This window comes from Rana temporaria, chromosome 3, assembly GCF_905171775.1.
Source record: "Rana temporaria chromosome 3, aRanTem1.1, whole genome shotgun sequence".
Taxonomy (NCBI): domain Eukaryota; kingdom Metazoa; phylum Chordata; class Amphibia; order Anura; family Ranidae; genus Rana; species Rana temporaria.
In genome coordinates this window covers 397,086,851-397,104,580 of record NC_053491.1, presented here as the reverse complement: position 1 = coordinate 397,104,580, position 17,730 = coordinate 397,086,851, and the positions used below count along the sequence as shown (strand labels likewise).

At 42.9% G+C, this 17,730-nt stretch overlaps 1 protein-coding gene across 1 annotated transcript in view; it reads left to right on the top strand.

Annotated features, from left to right (window-relative positions):
• Nucleotides 1-17,730, top strand: part of TIA1 (TIA1 cytotoxic granule associated RNA binding protein) — a 45,004-nt gene that overhangs the window by 4,935 nt on the left and 22,339 nt on the right. Inside the window, exon 2 of the mRNA XM_040345870.1 lies at nucleotides 15,155-15,251. Coding sequence (XP_040201804.1) covers nucleotides 15,155-15,251 — 97 coding nt within the window. The remainder of the gene's footprint in view (nucleotides 1-15,154; nucleotides 15,252-17,730) is intronic.

Genomic DNA, 17,730 nt, shown 5'->3' with positions numbered 1-17,730 from the left:
GGACTGAGTTTCTACGGTATGAACTGGCCCTTACAGAGGAGTTCTGCTGTTAGTATTATTGCTCTCGCTCTGACGTTTGTGGCGACACCTCACATATGTTGCGATTTGTTTTTTACGTATGTGTGCGGGATCAACACGGCATTCACCTTTTGAGCGTGAACACTAAGGGATGGGGGCACTTTAAAGCTTATTTGTTTAATTCAGGGGTTGACAAATTTGCTTGGAATCTAGGAGCCAGGTAAAAAAGTTAGGAGCCAGAAAACGCGCCCCGTCCCGACGAGCTTGCGCGCAGAAGCGAACACATACGTGAGCAGCGCCCGCATATGTAAACGGTGTTCAAACCACACTTGAGGTATCGCCGCGATTGGTAGAGCAAGAGCAATAATTCTAGCCCTAGACCTTCTCTGTAACTCAAAACATGCAACCTGTAGATTTTTTTTAAACGTTGCCTATGAAGATTTTAAGGGGGTAAAAGTTTGTCGGCATTCCACAAGCGGATGCAATTTTGAAGCGTGACATGTTGGGTATGAATTTACTCGGCGTAACATTATCTTTCATAATATAAAAAAAAAATGGGGATAACTTTACTGTTGTCTTATTTTTTAATTTAAAAAAGTGTAATTTTTTCACAAAAAAAGTGCGCTTGTAAGACCGCTGCGCAAATACGGCGTGACAGAAAGTATTGCAACGATCGCCATTTTATTCTCTAGGGTGTTAGGATAAAAAATATATATGTTTGGGGGTTCTAATTAGAGGGAAGAAGATGGCAGTGAAAATAGTGAAAAACAACATTAGAATTGCTGTTTAACTTGTAATGCTTAACTTGTAATACCAACGGCCACCACCAGATGGCGCCAGCTCACATCTGGTGGTAATAACTTGTAATACCAACGGCTCACCACCAGATGGCCCCAGCTCACTAAAAAAAAAAAAAAAAAAAATTTTTTTTTTTTTTTTTTGCCCCCCCCTTCCAATTCAAGTCGCCAGGACCCTATTTCTAGTCGCCATGGCGACCTGGCGCCCGGGATTTGTCGAGCCCTGGTTTAATTTGGCCCTGGTTCACACCGGTACGGCTTTCAAATTATGCTACTTTAGTGAGACTTTAAAGCCGCACTTCAGTGCGATTTTCACTGCTGATTTCAATGCAACTTAATTTAACAGAAGTCTATGTGAGTCACAATGAAATCGGTTTAAAGTAGCACGGGAACCTTTTTCATAATTTCTGCGTCATGAGTCACGGCGATATGAACGGTTCCATTGCCGGAATTGGGATGCAATTTGGAACAGTCTAATTGCATGACAATGTAGATATTTGCCAGCATACTATGGAACAACGTGAATAGCGTCCAAATGGATGATTTATTGCTGGATCACAACACAAGGAGAGTGCAACGTTTGAGTCACACAGGATCCCCTTCGTCAGGCTGCCTGATGAAGGGGATCTGCGTGACTCTGAAACGTTGCACAATCTCTATGATAAGCCGGCAGAGCTGCTGGCTTTCATTCCAGGCTTGCCACCAGGATGGTAGAATCTGAAGAGGCAGCAGCAGTAAAGGAGGGTGAGGCGTACCCCGTGGGGGCAGGGGGGGGGCAGCGTGACCCCTCCCGGTGCTTGTAAAAGCCATCCAACAGCTAATTGGCCACTAGGATGACTTTTACATAAAATCCAGCCGCCGGCAGAAAAAGACAATACCTGGATGATGCCTGTAGCTGCCAACATCATCTTGGTACAAACACCTAAAGCCAAGTGGTTATGGGAAGCTACAGTGTGGCATTTCTAGCACTTTTTTTTTTTTTGCGGCATTGTTCATCTGAATATGCCTTCCTCAGCTCCAAAAACAAGCTAAAGTAGCTTGTGTACCCTTTTTGCGCCACGTGTTTTTGTGCCTGGAAAACATGCAACTGCTACCCATGTTTGGGGTGCCACTAAGAAGCAATATGAAGAGGGTTTTTGGGACTTTGAGTGAGGCACAAGACACGTGGTAGGAGAAATTGTTTAATTGGCATGTAAACAAAGCGTTGAACGTGAGTATTTTTATCTATATACACAGGGCAATGGCATACAAAAAAATATTCATGCACACATCTGAAATCATACTATCCTTTGGAAGTAAATAGTATAAAAAGCCAATGCGTATTGAGTAATGGATACAAATGGGTTATAGGATGCAAATATATCACAGTTGAGGTAAAGCTTTGTGTTGAGAACATGATGACGTTGATAGACTCAACGCGCTTTGTGGCCAGTTGCCACTCATCAGGAGAAAATGAATAGCATATGTATTATCAGTTCTAAATAAACAGTGTTGCCAGTCAGGATCTGTGAGGCAAGTCTGTCCTGGGAGCTGAGGGAATGAACCCATGGAGGAAGTGAGCGCACCGACACACCCCTGGAGCCCCCTACAAACTTATGGGCAAAGGTGAAATAATTCAGATATGTCTGGCGATATTTCAGAGACATGATGTGTATGGTTGAGAAGAAAGGCACTGGCTTTTCTCCTCACCCATGCAATTCATGTATAAATTTGTAACTTTTTATACATACGCTATGCGTTTTCTCCTGATGAGTGGCAACTGGGCACGAAACGTGTTGAGCCCATCAATGTCATCATGTTCCGAACACATAGCTTTACCTCACCTGTGATTTATTTGCGTCCTATAACCCAGGGTTTGACAAATTTGCTTGGAATCTAGGAGCCAGTTAAAAAAGTTAGGGGCCAGAAAACGCGACCCCTCCCGCCAAGCTCGCGCGCAGAAGCAAACGCATACGTGAGCATATGTAAACTGTATTCAAACCACACATGTGAGGTATCGCTGCGATTGGTAGAGCGGGAGAAATAATTCTAGCCCTAGACCTCCTTTGTAACTCAAAACATGCAACCTGTAGAATTTTTTTTTTAAACGTTGCCTATGGAGATTTTAAAGGGTAAAAGTTTGTCGCCATTCCACAAGCGGACTCAATTTTGAAGCGCGACATGTCTCTGTGCGCCCCCACCTCCCCCGCCCGCCGGTAATTGAGGCCACGGCTTTGCAAGCCTTCTGCAGGCCTAAGCTTCCTTCTGTAAAGGCCGCAAAGCTGCGGCCTCAATTACCGGCAGGCGCCAGGTCACAATTTCTTGTTGCAATTGCGACCGGGCGCCCGGATTTTGTCTAGCCCTGCTATAACCCATTTGTATCCATTATTCCTTTTCAACGCTTTTGTTTATAGGCCGATTAAAAAATTTAAATTTCTCCTTCCACACATGTCTTGTGCCTCACTCAAAGTCCCAAAACCCCCTTCTTATTTCTGATTTAGGGTTCATTTGAAGTCCCACAACCCCCTTGCTTTCCACGAAGTAGCAATGGCAGTGCAAGCACGTTGCATGTTTTTTCAGAAACGCTCATTTCTGGCCCCATTTTTGCTAGACCCAGGTGTGGGCGGGTCTCACAGGTCTTGAGGCGGAGGCAAATCAAAACAGCAGTGTTTGTATTGTCCATGTTTTGATGAAGATCTTGAGAAAGATGGACTGAGTTTCAGTAATAAAAATGCTGCTGTTATGATTTTCCTCCCCAGCAAGACCTGTGATTGCCTCCTATATACTAGTTTTGGATTGGTTTGGCTTTCTCTGTGGATGAGCACCTGGGCGTTTACCTCAAACATAGTGAGGTGGCTACCCTTTTTGTACCATATATCGATCTCTCACCAACAGTTTTTGCAGCGCTTTACACCTTCCTCTATCCTCCCTTTAACTGGGTCTTGACAATGAAATGCATGATGGGCGTTTCCCAGTCACATGATCACTGATTGGCTGTCATATTGGTCGCATAATAAAGATCTTAGCCTGTGGGCTCCCAATCATAAATAGAAGCTAAAACTGGTCTATGAAAGCTCAGTCACTGTGCTGGAAGCAAACTCGCAGCACATGAACCTCGGTCCCCATGGAGACATACACACTATATTATCAAAAGTATTGGGACACCTGCCTTTACATGAACTTTAATTGCATCTCAGTCCATAGGGTTCAGTATTGAGTTGTCCACCCTTTGCAGCTATAACAGCTTCAACTCTTCTGGGAAGACTGTCCACAAGGTTTAGGAGTATGGCTATGGGAATGTTTGACCATTCTTCCAGAAGCACATTTGTGAGGTCAGGTACTGATGTTGGCTGCATGTGTGGAGCAGTAATAAGCAGAACCATAAATCGTACTTTTTTTTTTTTTTTTTGTATCAATGAAGTTATGATGTGAATCAATCACTAAGACATACATAAACCATAATTAATGAAATGGTATACATTGTCATTTGGGGGGACGTTATGGGGGCATTGTCTGCAGTCTCTGACCATCTCCTAGTCTCTTTAAGTCAGGGCTCGACAAATCCCGGGCGCCAGGTCGACTAGAAATAGGGTCCTGGCGACTTGGCTTGGAAGGGGGGGCAAAAAAAAAAAAAAAAAAAAATTTTTTTTTGCGAGCTGGCTGGCGCCATCTGGTGGTGAGCCGTTGGTATTACAAGTTATTACCACCAGATGTGTAAGCTGGCGCCATCTGGTGGTGGCCGTTGGTATTACAAGTTAAGCATTACACGTTAAACAGCAATTCTAATGTAATTTTTCACTGCCATCTTCTTCCCTCTAATTAGAACCCCCAAACATTATATATATTTTTTATCCCAACACCCTAGAGAATAAAATGGCAATCGTTGCAATAATTTCTGTCACGCCGTATTTGCGCAGCGGTCTTGCAAGCGCACTTTTTTTGGGAAAAAATTACACTTTTTTTAATTAAAAAATAAGACAACAGTAAAGTTATCCCCATTTTTTTTAATACTATGAAAGATAATGTTACGCCGAGTAAATTGATACCCAACATGTCACGCTTCAAAATTACGTGCGCTCGTGGAATGGCGTCAAACTTTTACCCTTTAAAATCTCCATAGGCAACGTTTAAAAAAAACTCTACAGGTTGCATGTTTTGAGTTACAGAGGAGGTCTAGTGCTAGAATCATTGCTCTCGCTCTACCAATCGCGGCGATACCTCACATGTGTGGTTTGAACACCATTTACATATGCGGTCGCTGCTCACGTACGTGTTCGCTTCTGCGCGCAAGTTCGTCGGGACGGAGCGTGTTTTCTGGCTCCTAACTTTTTTAGCTGGCTCCTAGATTCCAAGCGAATTTGTCAACCCTGCTTTAAGTTGTCTGCTGTATTTAGACTTTGCTACATTCAGAGTGTGTGTTTTTTTGTTATCTGTTCTTAAAAAAAAAAAAAGCAAAAGCGCAGTAATCGTGATGCATCACGGAATCGTATCGCTCACAGGATAATCGTAATCGAATTGTGAGACCAGTGAAGATGTGCACCGGTGTGCAATCTTCTTGGAACAGGAAGGGGCCACCCCCAAACCAAACTGTTCCCACAAAGTTGGGAGCATAAAATTGTCCAAAATGTCTTGGTATTCTGACGCCTTAAGGGTGCATTCACACCACGATTTTATCATCCTACTTGTTCTCACGATTTCACGGTTTGAAATCGTACAAATCTGTATGGCAAAACGTATCCATTCACTTCCATTCATTAATGTAGGTCCCCAAGTGCATCCGATTTGATCCGCATCAGATTTGATACGATTTAAAATCGCATCAAAAATCGTGTTTGACCACGATTTTTGGTCCTGATTTGAAATCGTATTAAAATCGTGTCCGATTTTTTTTTTATATTGTGGTCAATCTAAAATCGTAATAAATCGCATGACTGTGCGTTTTTATCCGATAAATCGTACCCGATTTTTTTTTTATTACGCATGCGCACTAGACACTGTAACGAGCTAGAAACTTCAAGAATCTTCTTTTTCCCAGAAAGCCAGACATTATTTAAAATCAGGATCCGATTTTTTTAGTGAAAATTTTTGACATACGATTCCATCCGATTTAACGGTCCGATTATCGGATGTAAAAATCGTGATGTGAACCTAGCCTTAAGTGTTCCCCTCACTGGAACTAAGAGGCCAAGTCCAACCCCTGAAAATCAACAAGGCGAACCCTGCTGAGTAGGCAGAGCCAGTGAAAACGGATCTGCCCTGTATGAAAGGGACCTAAACCAGTTGGTCTTTTTTTTTTTTAATGATTCTTTTTTACGCTTTATAAAACTATTTTGTATGTTTTTACAATTTCTGTGTATGATTTGATCATCTTTATTGGCTTAGAGAACTCCTTTTGAGAAGAGTTTTGCTTTATCTTTTGGCTTTACATATTTTTTGGTCGCATGGTTTCCGTGGCAAACAGATCTTCTTTTTTTTTTTTTCTTCTTTTTTTTTTTTGATCATTGGCTACTCGCAGAGTGTAATAATTTCCATGATTGCTGGCTCTGGTTTTTGCAGACCATTTTTTGTGCGCTAGCAATAGGCATTTTCCAGCATGGACAATAGCCAACATCATTTCTTTTTGCTCTCTGTAAATAGAAATTGTTTATTTAGGCTGATTTAGTAATTAAGAAAAGACATTGTAACTGCTGCATTCTTATGAAATTGCATTCCTTATAAGGCACATATAGACATTGACTCCCAGTGCAGTCTCCTGATTTCAGAATTTTATTGTCTGGACCAGGTAAGGATCTATTGTTTATGAGCTACCTGCACATATTGCCAGTTGATTATTTTGGGGCATAACACTAGTCAGGTTGACTCATGACTATTCTCTTCCACTGGTAAGGTTGTGCCGCTTCCACCCCTCTCCATAGACCTTAATACCCTTGTTCACGAAAGTTGGCCATTCTGGTTGCATATGTGCTAATAAAAGTGCAACACCGGCAAGTGAGGATACATTTTAGTTGTAGCTGTAGTTGTATGTATGAGTCAGATCCATTTTTTGTAATTGTCTTCTATGCTATTTCTTTATGTCTAAACGACTACATGGGGGAGGTACTAGTGTCAGGAAAGGTAGGAGAGAGAAATCTGAGGAAGATTTGGGAGGGTTGGGGGTTCCACACTGTGCATAGTGCACCACTAAATCCTGCACTCCATATGTGGTGTGCCCCTTTACTCTGTGGCGTGCTGCAGATGCAACCTGCACTTTGAGGGCAACCATACTGGTGATGTGGCCTGCAGTGAAATTTAGTTTGACAGCCCTGCTGTAGACTTTGATGGGCTGTAACTAATGGTAGCATGGGTACAATCCCTGTGGACTGAAAGTCCAATCGAGTATAGAAGACATAAACGAGATAGGTTGGTGTTCTTTTTGTCCTGACAGACTTTCCCAATATTTCCAGCAGTAAGGATGGAAGGTGGCACTAATTGTCACTGGATGGTGGCACTGGTATTGGCAGATGGCACTAATTGGCACTGGTGCAAAAAAAATGGTGTCACCCCCCCTCAGTACAGACCCGATCTCCCTCCAGTATAGACACCCCCCCTCCTCAGTACAGGCCCCCCGTAGTACAGACACCAGAGAGCGGTGTGTGTGTCCCACGAGCGTGGGCCCCTCCTCCTCAGTGGGTATAAACAAAGAGGAGGGCCGCCGCGCTGGGTGTACCAAGATGGCCGCAGCTCCGGAGCTAGGCCGAAGCCGCGGCCTTTCCTGATGCTGTGACCGCGGCGGCCGATTCCGATTTCTCCAAAACGGCCAAATATCGGCCTGCCGATATATCGGTCGTCCTCTAGTTGTATCCTTAATGTTAATATCTTTGTTAATATTTTAAGATCTATATTTAATAGCGCAATTGGCCTATAAGAGGAGCATAATTTTGGATCTTTCATTTCTTTATATATTAATGTTATATGTGCCTCTCTCATCGAATCTGGGAGAGCCCCTTTTGATAATCCATTTGTAAATAAGCGTATAAAAAAATAAATAAATAAATCACTGATCAATGTATAAATGATACTGGCAGGGAAGGGGTTAACACTGGGGGCGGTCAAGGTGTTAACTGTGTGGGAAATGGGCTCACTGGGACAACAGGGATCACTGTTCCAGATTACTAGAAAAGGCAGATCTCCGTGTTGTCCCCTGTCAGAATGAGGACCCCCGTTTTGCCTCTGTGGTTGGCCAACGGACATCAAGTCCATGGGACCCATGCGTGCGCTCTCCTGGCGTGCAGCGGGTGCACGCCCACAGTATCTCATGCACAGAACAACATACAGGTACGTTTTTTCGCGCAGCCGGCCATGCCCTGCCGCAGTATATGTGCGGTAGGCAGTCCGGAAGTGGTTACTATCACTCCACTTCAGCTTTGGATGGTTTTAGCTTCTTCCTGACCAGGCTGTTTTTTTTTTTTTGGCGATACGGCACCGCGGTGCTTTAACTGACAATTGCGCGGTCGTGCAACGGTTTACTCAAATAAAATGTCCTTTTTTTTTTTTTCTCCCACAAATGGCTTTATTTTTTTTGCTATTTGATCACCCCTGCAGTTTTTTATTTTTTGCGCGATAAACGAAAAAGAATAAAAATTTGGAATAAAAAACAATATTTTTTTTTACTTTCTGCTAAAACCTTCCCAATAAAAAAAAAATGTAAGTCAAATTTCTTCATCAGTTTAGGCCAATATGTATTCTGCTATAAAAATAAATGGGATAAACTGGAGGAATGGAGAGATCCACGTTTTACTTAAAGAGGAGTTCCACCTAAAAATTGAACTTAACCCACTCCTCGCCCCCTTACATGCCACATTTGGCATGTAATTTTTTTGGGGGGGGAGTGGGGGCTTCAGGAGAAGGGGACTTCCTGTCCCACTTCCTCCTTCCGCCGAGGGGCTGGAAAGGCGATAAGCTTAATCGCCTTTTTACAGCCCCTCCCTGTAGGCGAGCGCCTGTCCAAGCGAACGGCTCGCGCATGCGCAGTGGGTGCCCGGCCGTGAAGCCGAAAGCTGTCACTGCCGGGTGCCCACACTAAGAATGAAGACGCCGGCCGGCGAGGGGGGGCGAGGAGCGGAAGCCCCGGCCGGCGCGTCGCTGGAGCCGGTAAGTGTCAGTTTATTAAAAGCCAGCAGCTACACTTTTTGTAGCTGCTGACTTAATAAACTTAAAAAAAAAAGGTGGAAAACCCCTTTAAGATCTTTTACTCCCTGAACAGATCAGCGGTTTGCCTAGTTTGCATAGGCAGTTCGCTGCTCTGTCTCTTCACTGAACAATCAGCGGGTCACAGTGGCCGCTGGACCCGCTGATTTTGCTTTCGCTGTGTCCAATCACAGTGGGACTGGCACTCCAGCAGCACGTGGGCCCCCTACATTACGTGCACAAAATAACGTACAGGTACCTGATTTCACACAGGTGGGCCGCCCTGCCGCAATATATATGCAGTGGGCGGTTCAGAAGTGGTTAATGATCATTGCAGTAACTATTTTACTTTGTATGTTATCTCTTTTTGAGCCCAATGCTGTTGCCTTGCTACGCGTTGCATTCTAGTGCACTGGTGGCAAACACAAGGCCCGCGGGCCGAATCCAGGCCATTTCATGTGGTCCTCCTCCAGACCCTTACTTTCTGCTTTCAAGCAATGCATCCGGCTTCTTCCCAGCAGCAGCCTAAGGAAAGGGGGTGCACTGTGATGTAAGGGAAAGTGGGGGACCCAACTTCTGATGGTGGGGTGACTCTTGACATCTAATGTAAGGGGAGGGGATGCGCTGGACATCTAATCTTACAGATACAACCGGCCCTTTAGAGGGCAATCGTAATGCTGATGCGGCGCACAATGAAATTGAGTTTGGCACCCCTGATCTAATGCATTGAGCCTGGCAGTTATTTATGTGAATATGTCAACAATTCTTGTGCGCCTCTCAAGTGTAAACTTGTAGTAGTAATCTGTTGTATTTATCACTCACAAACTTGCAAAATCATAGTATTTCTACATAGGGAGCTAAATTGTGCAATCACATTGGTAAATCACAATAAGCATTTTGAAAAGCAGGCATTTCCTTTTCAAAGAAGAAAAATCTGAACTTTTTTTTTTTTTATGTTTTCTGTCGTCCTTTTTGGATCTGAAGTTTTTGTGGCCAGCTGTCTCCCATTGAGGAGATTTCTTTTCTATAGCCAAAATAGGAAGTCAGAAAATCCCTCCAAAGTGAGGGAACCCCTGGTTGTCACCAGAACTGGTGTCCCCATTGAAAGATTTCTCCCCTCTTTCTATGAAGGCTGTGCACATATATGCAGTGCAAATGCAACGCTATCTTTAAAAAGGGTCCAGTGCGATGCGATTTAGAGTTATAGACTTAATTGAAAATCACTTATCTCAGGGCTCCACAAAATCCGGGTGCCCGGGCGCAATTGCGACAAGAAATTGTGACCTGACGCCCGGGGAAGCTTAGGCCTGCAGAAAGCGGCGGGGGAGGTGGGGTGCACGGAGACACAGGATCTCCATGCACGCCCGCCAGTAATTGAGGCCGCAGCTTTGTGGCCTTCTGCAGGTCTAAGCTTCCTTTTGTGATCTGGCGCCATCTTGTGGTGGCCGTTGACATTACAAGTAAAACAGCAGTTCTAATGTGTTTTTTACTGCCATCTCCTTCCCTCTAATAAGAACCCCCATATATATATATAATTATTTTAACATTTTTTTTTTTGTTTACACCCTTGAGAATAAAATGGCGGTCGTTGCAATACTTTCTGTCACACCGTATTTACGCAGCGCTCTTACAAGTGCACTTTTTTGGGGAAAAAATACTTTTTTTCATTAAAAAATAAGACAACAGTAAAGTTGGCACAATTTTTTTTTTTTTTTTTAATATTGTGAAAGATGATGTTACGCCGAGTAAATTGATACCCAACATGTCACACTTTAAAATTGCGTCCGCTCGAGGAATGGCGACAAACTTTTACCCTTTAAAATCTCCATAAGTGACGTTTAAAAAATTCTACAGGTTGCATGTTTTGAGTTAGAGGAGGTCTAGTGCTAGAATCATTGCTCTCGCTCTACCAATCGCGGCGATACCTCACGTGTGGTTTGAATACCGTTTACGTATGCGTCCGCGAGCTTGGTGGGACGGGGCGCGTTTTCTGGCTGCTAACTTTTTTAGCTGGCTCCTAGATTCCAAGCAAATTTGTCAAACCCTGGTCTATCTGTTCAAAGATGAGGCAATTCCAGTGCATTTTCTGCAGTTTACTGCTTCTTGATCTGCTTACCAAAGGGGAGAGAGCGAGAGTGGAAAAGCAGCTTTGTCCAAATCGCACTGGATGTGCTCCTGGAAATCGCTTCAAATCTTGAACCTAGCCTAATAGTAGTGTTTGTAATATTAATTGGATTTTATTTTGTCTACTGAAGGTATCTATCTGTACATTACAGCAGGCATAATGGTATCTGTACCAACCTTGAAGAGTGCATAAAGACACACTGGTTTTGTATTGGAGGTATGACATAAATGGAGAAAGCAGAAGACAAACACTCCAGACTAGTGGCCAATAGGAAAGCAGGAGCTGTTCTGGTTGAAAATGTTGTTTCTGTTTGCTTGAGCTGCTGTGTAAATACTGGCAATGTTTGTTCATTGTTGCCTATGAGACCTGAATGATTTTCTTTAAATACATATTATTTTTTTGTAACATGTTTATCAGCATTTTTCTTTTGAAATGGCCTTTCCCCTAATTTAAGTTGCTCTAATGTCCCAATGAACCAATTATAGCTTTTGAAAAATGTTGTTCAGACACAGCGTGTCCCTCCATCTTTCAGCGGTTTCCTCCTTTTAGTATGGAACAGAACGCTCTGCTAAGCTAGGGACGGAGTGTCCTGAGATGACCCAATGTCAGCAGCTGTATTGTGGAAAAAAACAAAAGCTAAAGTTGAATCTTTTACCTTCCCTGGTCCCCCCCCCCCATCAACAATTCTATTTTATAAATAAAACCTTTCTGTTTTCATTGTATTCCTTATTTTATAATTGGTGGGTCTTTGCTCCTCTGTGATTATGGCTGATTGAAGGGGTTGGCAGGGTGCTGTACATAGCTTTGTGAGCACATCACAGCACCAACCTTGGTACCTCTGTCACATGCCCTGATGCAAGCAGGAGGTTGTCTCTTGGGAGGAGTTGTACTGTTATAAAATTCCTTGAGTGGATGACGTCAGTCTGGAGGAGTGGACATTGTGGACGGGCTTCATTTGCATGCAGGCCACCCTCGGTAACACCCATGTGTGATGCAAAGTCTCCAGGATTTAAATAACTGAAATCCAGTGAATGAAAGGGGTAGGCCAGGAACAGTAAGACTGGGGAGGGAAGGCTAGATAATGCTGGACGACTTGGAAGCCAGGCTATGTCTGATTTGCTAACCGAAAACAAACACTCCGGCGCACGAGTGGATTACCAGACAGTCAATATTTTGTGATGGTACAGGTCACTGGCTTTGCTGCCCTTCAGGGATAGGGGTATCCTAGCGATAAACGAGAAGGGGAAAAAAGGGCACCCCAGCCTAGTGCATTATCCTTTGACTTAGAGAAATTTTTTATTAAAACTACTCACAAGTGTAACTGAAAGGTTCACAATATAAAACGTTTCCACAGGTAGCAGCAATAAATCGAGCCCAACCGCACTCTACATGGTCAAACGGATGTGATGAAGGCCACTGCTCACTGACGCATTTCGAAGAACAACCTTCTTCCTCAGTTTCTGAGGCACAAAAGCTCACAGTATGCTACCAAATTAGAATTTTCAAGACTTTTTACTAGTGATTCATATTGTGTTTTAAATCAAATCCACCCTGCAACTGTTTAAAACCGAAAGTGGAGGCAGAAATACTTCTGCTCATTCGTCCTGGAACCCTGGCAGAAATGTAAGCTGTGCATGTGCATCTCGTTGTTCATTTTGCAGAAGACTGCAGGCAGGTGTGTGTATTTTAATTCAGAAGATACATTTCTTGTCTCTCCTTTAATAAAGAGTCCGCCTGTTCTTTTTTTTTTCTTCTTTTCTTCTTCGCCTAAAGACTGTATAAACACATGGGCATTTTGAATTGTGGGGAGAATCGCTGCGATTTCAAAATGCCCAGGTGTGAATGACAAAACGCGCATTTTGGATGCCATTCATTTGAATGCTGCCTAAAAACGCGGTGCAGTTTTGCTGCGATTGTCAGGCTGCCATTGCGCCAAACCGCATCACGTGAAGCTTGTCGTCCAAAAAAGTTCAGGAGCTGCTTTTGGGCGACATGCTTCACATGATGCATCTAAAACGTGAGCTGGGCGTTTTAAAATCGCAGGCAGAAATGTGGTAATTCTGCTCGCTATTCAATCCGCCCAAATGTTAGAGCTGCGCGATTTTGGCTAAAATTTGAATCTCAATTTTTTTTTTATTTGACTAAAGTTCATGATTCTCACGGCGTAACAATCGTCTTTCACATTTAATCAAAAATATTGGGCTAACTTAAGAGCCCATTCACACAGGGGCAACACGACTTCCAGCACGACTTTGGGAGGCAACTTGGACACACTTGAGTATGAATCATCAGGCAACTTACAAGGCAACTTCAGGTTGCCTCCAGGACAGTACAAGGCAACTTCAAGTCGCCTCCAGGACAGGAGGCTTTCCAGTGGCCAATCAAACAACAATCAGCTCTGTGGGAGGGAGGGGTTTGTCTGAGAAATGTATGTTATCTTCCTGTATTGTTGCTTCAGTTAAGACAGTGATCCGACTTCTGAGGCGACTTCCATTGAAAGTAATGGGTACAAGTTGCCTACAAATCGACTAGAAGTTAGTACAGGAACCCTTTCTGAAGTTGGAGCGACTTCAGTAGTGTACATTAAGACGGCTCCCATTCACTTCCGTTAATTTTCTCGACCGCGCAACTTGGGGCGTCTTGAAGTCGGATCCCAGGTCACCCCAGTATGAACCGGCTCTTACTGTTTAGTTTTTTGTTTTTTTTATTCATTAAAAAGTATTCCCCCCCCCAAAAAAATGTCATTTAAAAGACAGCTGCGCAAATACAGCCTGACCATAAGATATTTCAACAACCAACATTGTATTCTCTAGGGTCTCTGCTAAAGAAATATTTAATGTTTGTGGTAAGTAATTTTCTAGCAAAAACACAGATTTTTAACTTGTAAGCAACAAGAGTCAGAAAAAGATTTTGTGGTTAAACCGACCGACCTTTACAGACAGAAGTTCATCCTTTTGATCTTAAAACAAAATGTTACTTTGTTTATAGTTCTCTGATGTTGAGATAAACTTTGCAGGCTGCCTGGATTTTTTTTTTTTTTTTTTCAGCTTTCAGAAGTGAGCAGAGAACTGCACTTGTTACATAGAATCTGGGAAATGCATTTTTAAGATCAGGAGGGGGTGTAGAATCGCAACAGCCCCCCCCCCCCCCCTTCTGGTCCCTTTCTTTCAGGAAATATACAATGCCTGGGGGTTCTAAGTGATTATCCAGTTTAAAAAATAAATAAAAAATGAAGCAGATTTTTACATGTATGTGGGAAATGTCAGAGTTTGGCCAGCAAGTGGTTAAGAATAATTTCTGGATGTTCTTTTGACAACATTTAAAAGCCAGATCTGTGGTGTTGGTGTAGATCTCTATCCTTTTATTGACTAACGTTTGTATATTCATTTCTAGAATACACATTGACTGAGCTTTTTTGTTTATCATGGTATATGTTGGAATAAATCAAATTTGTATGTTTTTAGGGCCGGTTCCCACTGCTGTGATGTCATACATCTCATGTGACATCTCATGTGCACATCACATGCGATGTCTGTGCGATGCTGAATTAACATTGCATTCGGACCAAAATCGTGCAGGACCCTTTTTGGTCCCCCACCAACACCCATGCGATCTGATTCCTGTCTGAATTGACAGTTCACACTGCGATATGTGAAACGATCTGGGGGTGTCATTAACTTTCTATTGACACCTGCAGGGGTTCGCATAGGGGCCATACAAGCTGTTGCACAAACATCGTATGTGATCTGCACAGCAATGCGACGTCTGCATATGTGTGAACCAAGGCTTTTAATTGATATTAATTTAAAAAGGTGAATATAATGATATATGTATATGTATATGTGTATATGTGTATATGTGTATATATATATATATATATATATATATATATATATATATATATATATATGTATATATATGTATATATAAAATATGTATGTATGTTTTCGACCAAATGCATTTTGGGTTTCAGCACCAAAGTTCCTAATCAGTGCACATCTAACTATTTGTCAATGTCTACTTTTTGTGTACACATGTTGATTGGTTTGTTATGTCTTTTGCATTGTAGGTATGTGGGTAACCTGTCTCGAGATGTCACAGAAGCACTCATACTTCAGGTGTTCAGCCAGATCGGTCCTTGCAAAAGCTGCAAGATGATTATGGATGTAAGTTTTTAGTTGTCTTTATACTTGATGGCAGGCCTGGCTATTCACAAACTCCGAGGCAGTTTCCAAAGGTTAGGAAGCAACAACAATGTGACTCATGCGCCTGTCATCCCCTAATACCCTCAGTTTCCATGTATAATGTTCTTGTCGTCCCCGTTGAAGCTGTAATCGGCATCTCTGGTGGCATGCTTGATTACTGCTTTTTCCTTCAGCATGGCTCCTATGCACAGATGTAATTTTGAAGAAAGCAACCAATGCACAGTGCAAAAGCAAAACCTGGCTTCTATACTTTGTCATGTGACCTTTGGTCGACAACCTGTCACATGACATGCAGAGAAAGCTAAATCCCATTTTCTAGCAATGGTCACTCATCTGGCATGTGGGCCTGCACGAAAATGATTACTGGTTCATCTGGCTGCTGTAACACGTAGTATAGTCATAAGTAAACCCTGTATAGAGGAAACGGTGTAGCTGACCTGGAGCCCAGAAGTAGTGACAGGACAGAGGGGACTATTCCAAATGCATAAATAACAGGACAAGTGTGATTTTTCCCAGCCCTGCCTTGGGATAAAGGTATGATTTGCAGTGGTGAGGTGTCATTAGGTTTATATTGTTTCAGTTACCATGCAACCATTTTTTATATATATATATATATATATATATCATACAAATTTTTTTTATTTTATTATTTTCACTCAGTGCATATCACAAAAAAAAAATATATACATGCATGCATACATACATACATACATACATACATACACAGTCGGTGAAATAGAAGCAAAATATAGCTTAAGACACCTGTGGCCTGTACAGCACGCTCCACATCCCAGGAGAGATCAAACATGTACACCCACCCCACCTGTAATGCATCAACCTTAAAATAAGCTCCACACGTCTCGCCTTACAGTGTAAATATGAGAGGCATCACACATATGCAGATGAAGAGCCAGGGAAATGACAAACAATTCACTTAGTTCAGCATAGAACTGAAATTGCAACATAAGGAGCAGCCAATCAGAAACGTAAGTGGAGGCCTAATCCATCCTTCCCATACTTTATTGAAATATCGAAGTGCCCCTCTGCCAGCGTAGGTTGTCTTATATAAAGAAAGTGCCATAATTACTAAAGCTTTCCAGGCCACCACGGACGGTGTTTCTGCTTTCTTTCAACAAAGGATAATACGTTTTATGACATAATAAAACAAGAGTGCAGATAGCTTTAGTGGCAGCCAGTCCATCTACTAAGCTTAAAAGACATTTTCTAGCAAGTTCTAAGGGGAATGGTGTTGATGGATTGAATAACCTGAAGGACATCTGTCCAATATGCTTGAATGTGCGGACATTCCCAAAAGATATGCATATAGTCTGCTCCAGGAAAGGAGCTATTCCTGAACATTTCGGCCAGTTTAGCTGGAGTTGGGTACACTGTGCAAAAATGTGTAATATATTAAGCAATCTCTCACAGAGACCAACCTACTAACGGGGGCTTCCCACACATCCGCCAAATCTTTGTCATCCATATCAGTATAGTACTGTGGCTGTCCAAATTGTTCTGCAGGTTTGCAGCATTTTGGTTGTTTCTGAGAAGGGTTCTTTATAAATGGTAGTCAGGGGTTTAGAAAGATCATCTTCCCTCAACAGGGATTCCAAGTCAGATGGGCAAAAGTAGACCTGGACAGGTCCCCATTTGAGAGTGGTAGGCATGCCCTCCCTATCAAAGGACTGTAGTATGCCATTATGAGTAATATCGCCTAGCTTCTTGATCCCATATTTAGTCCACACTACTGGATCCTCATAGGCCTAAAAATGGGAGACATTTGAATTCTTCGATAGGGGTATGTGGTAGAGCTGGGCAATTTTGCCCCCCCAAAAAATGTAATTCAAATCAAATTTTTTTTTTTTTTCTGATGGACACCTCACCGGTACCAAGGAGCGGCGGGCAGGAGTTTTCAGGCGAAGCTTCGGACTAGGTCGAAGCCGCGGCCTCGCCTAAAAAATACTGCTCGCCGCGATCCTGGGAAAAGGCTTCGGCCTAGTCTGCGGCGATCCTTGTCCCAGGATCGCGGCAAGCTGCGGGCAGGATTTTTTAGGCGAGGCTTCGGCCTAGTCCGCGGAGTGCCGGTCCTATGGAAAAAAAAAATCTAAAATTGATTTGGTCAAAATCTGAATTGATTTGATCTCGAAACTCTATTCACGATTCAAATAGATTTTTTCCCCAGCCCTAGTATGTGGTGACATAGAAAACTGCCCTCCTAACTCTGACCCATGGGTCACACTCCAGGCCCGTAGGACCGATCTTGTGGAACTAGTTTGGGTCAACACTTCATAACCTGCTACAGCTGCTTATAGGACCACAGTGGCATCGTCCAAAACCCCTCCAGGGTTGTTGTAGGACATTAAGGCGGATCCTACGATTAGAGCCCTGCCAAAGAAAATCCAGAAGCAATCTATGAAAGGACTTGAAAACACTTTTGGGA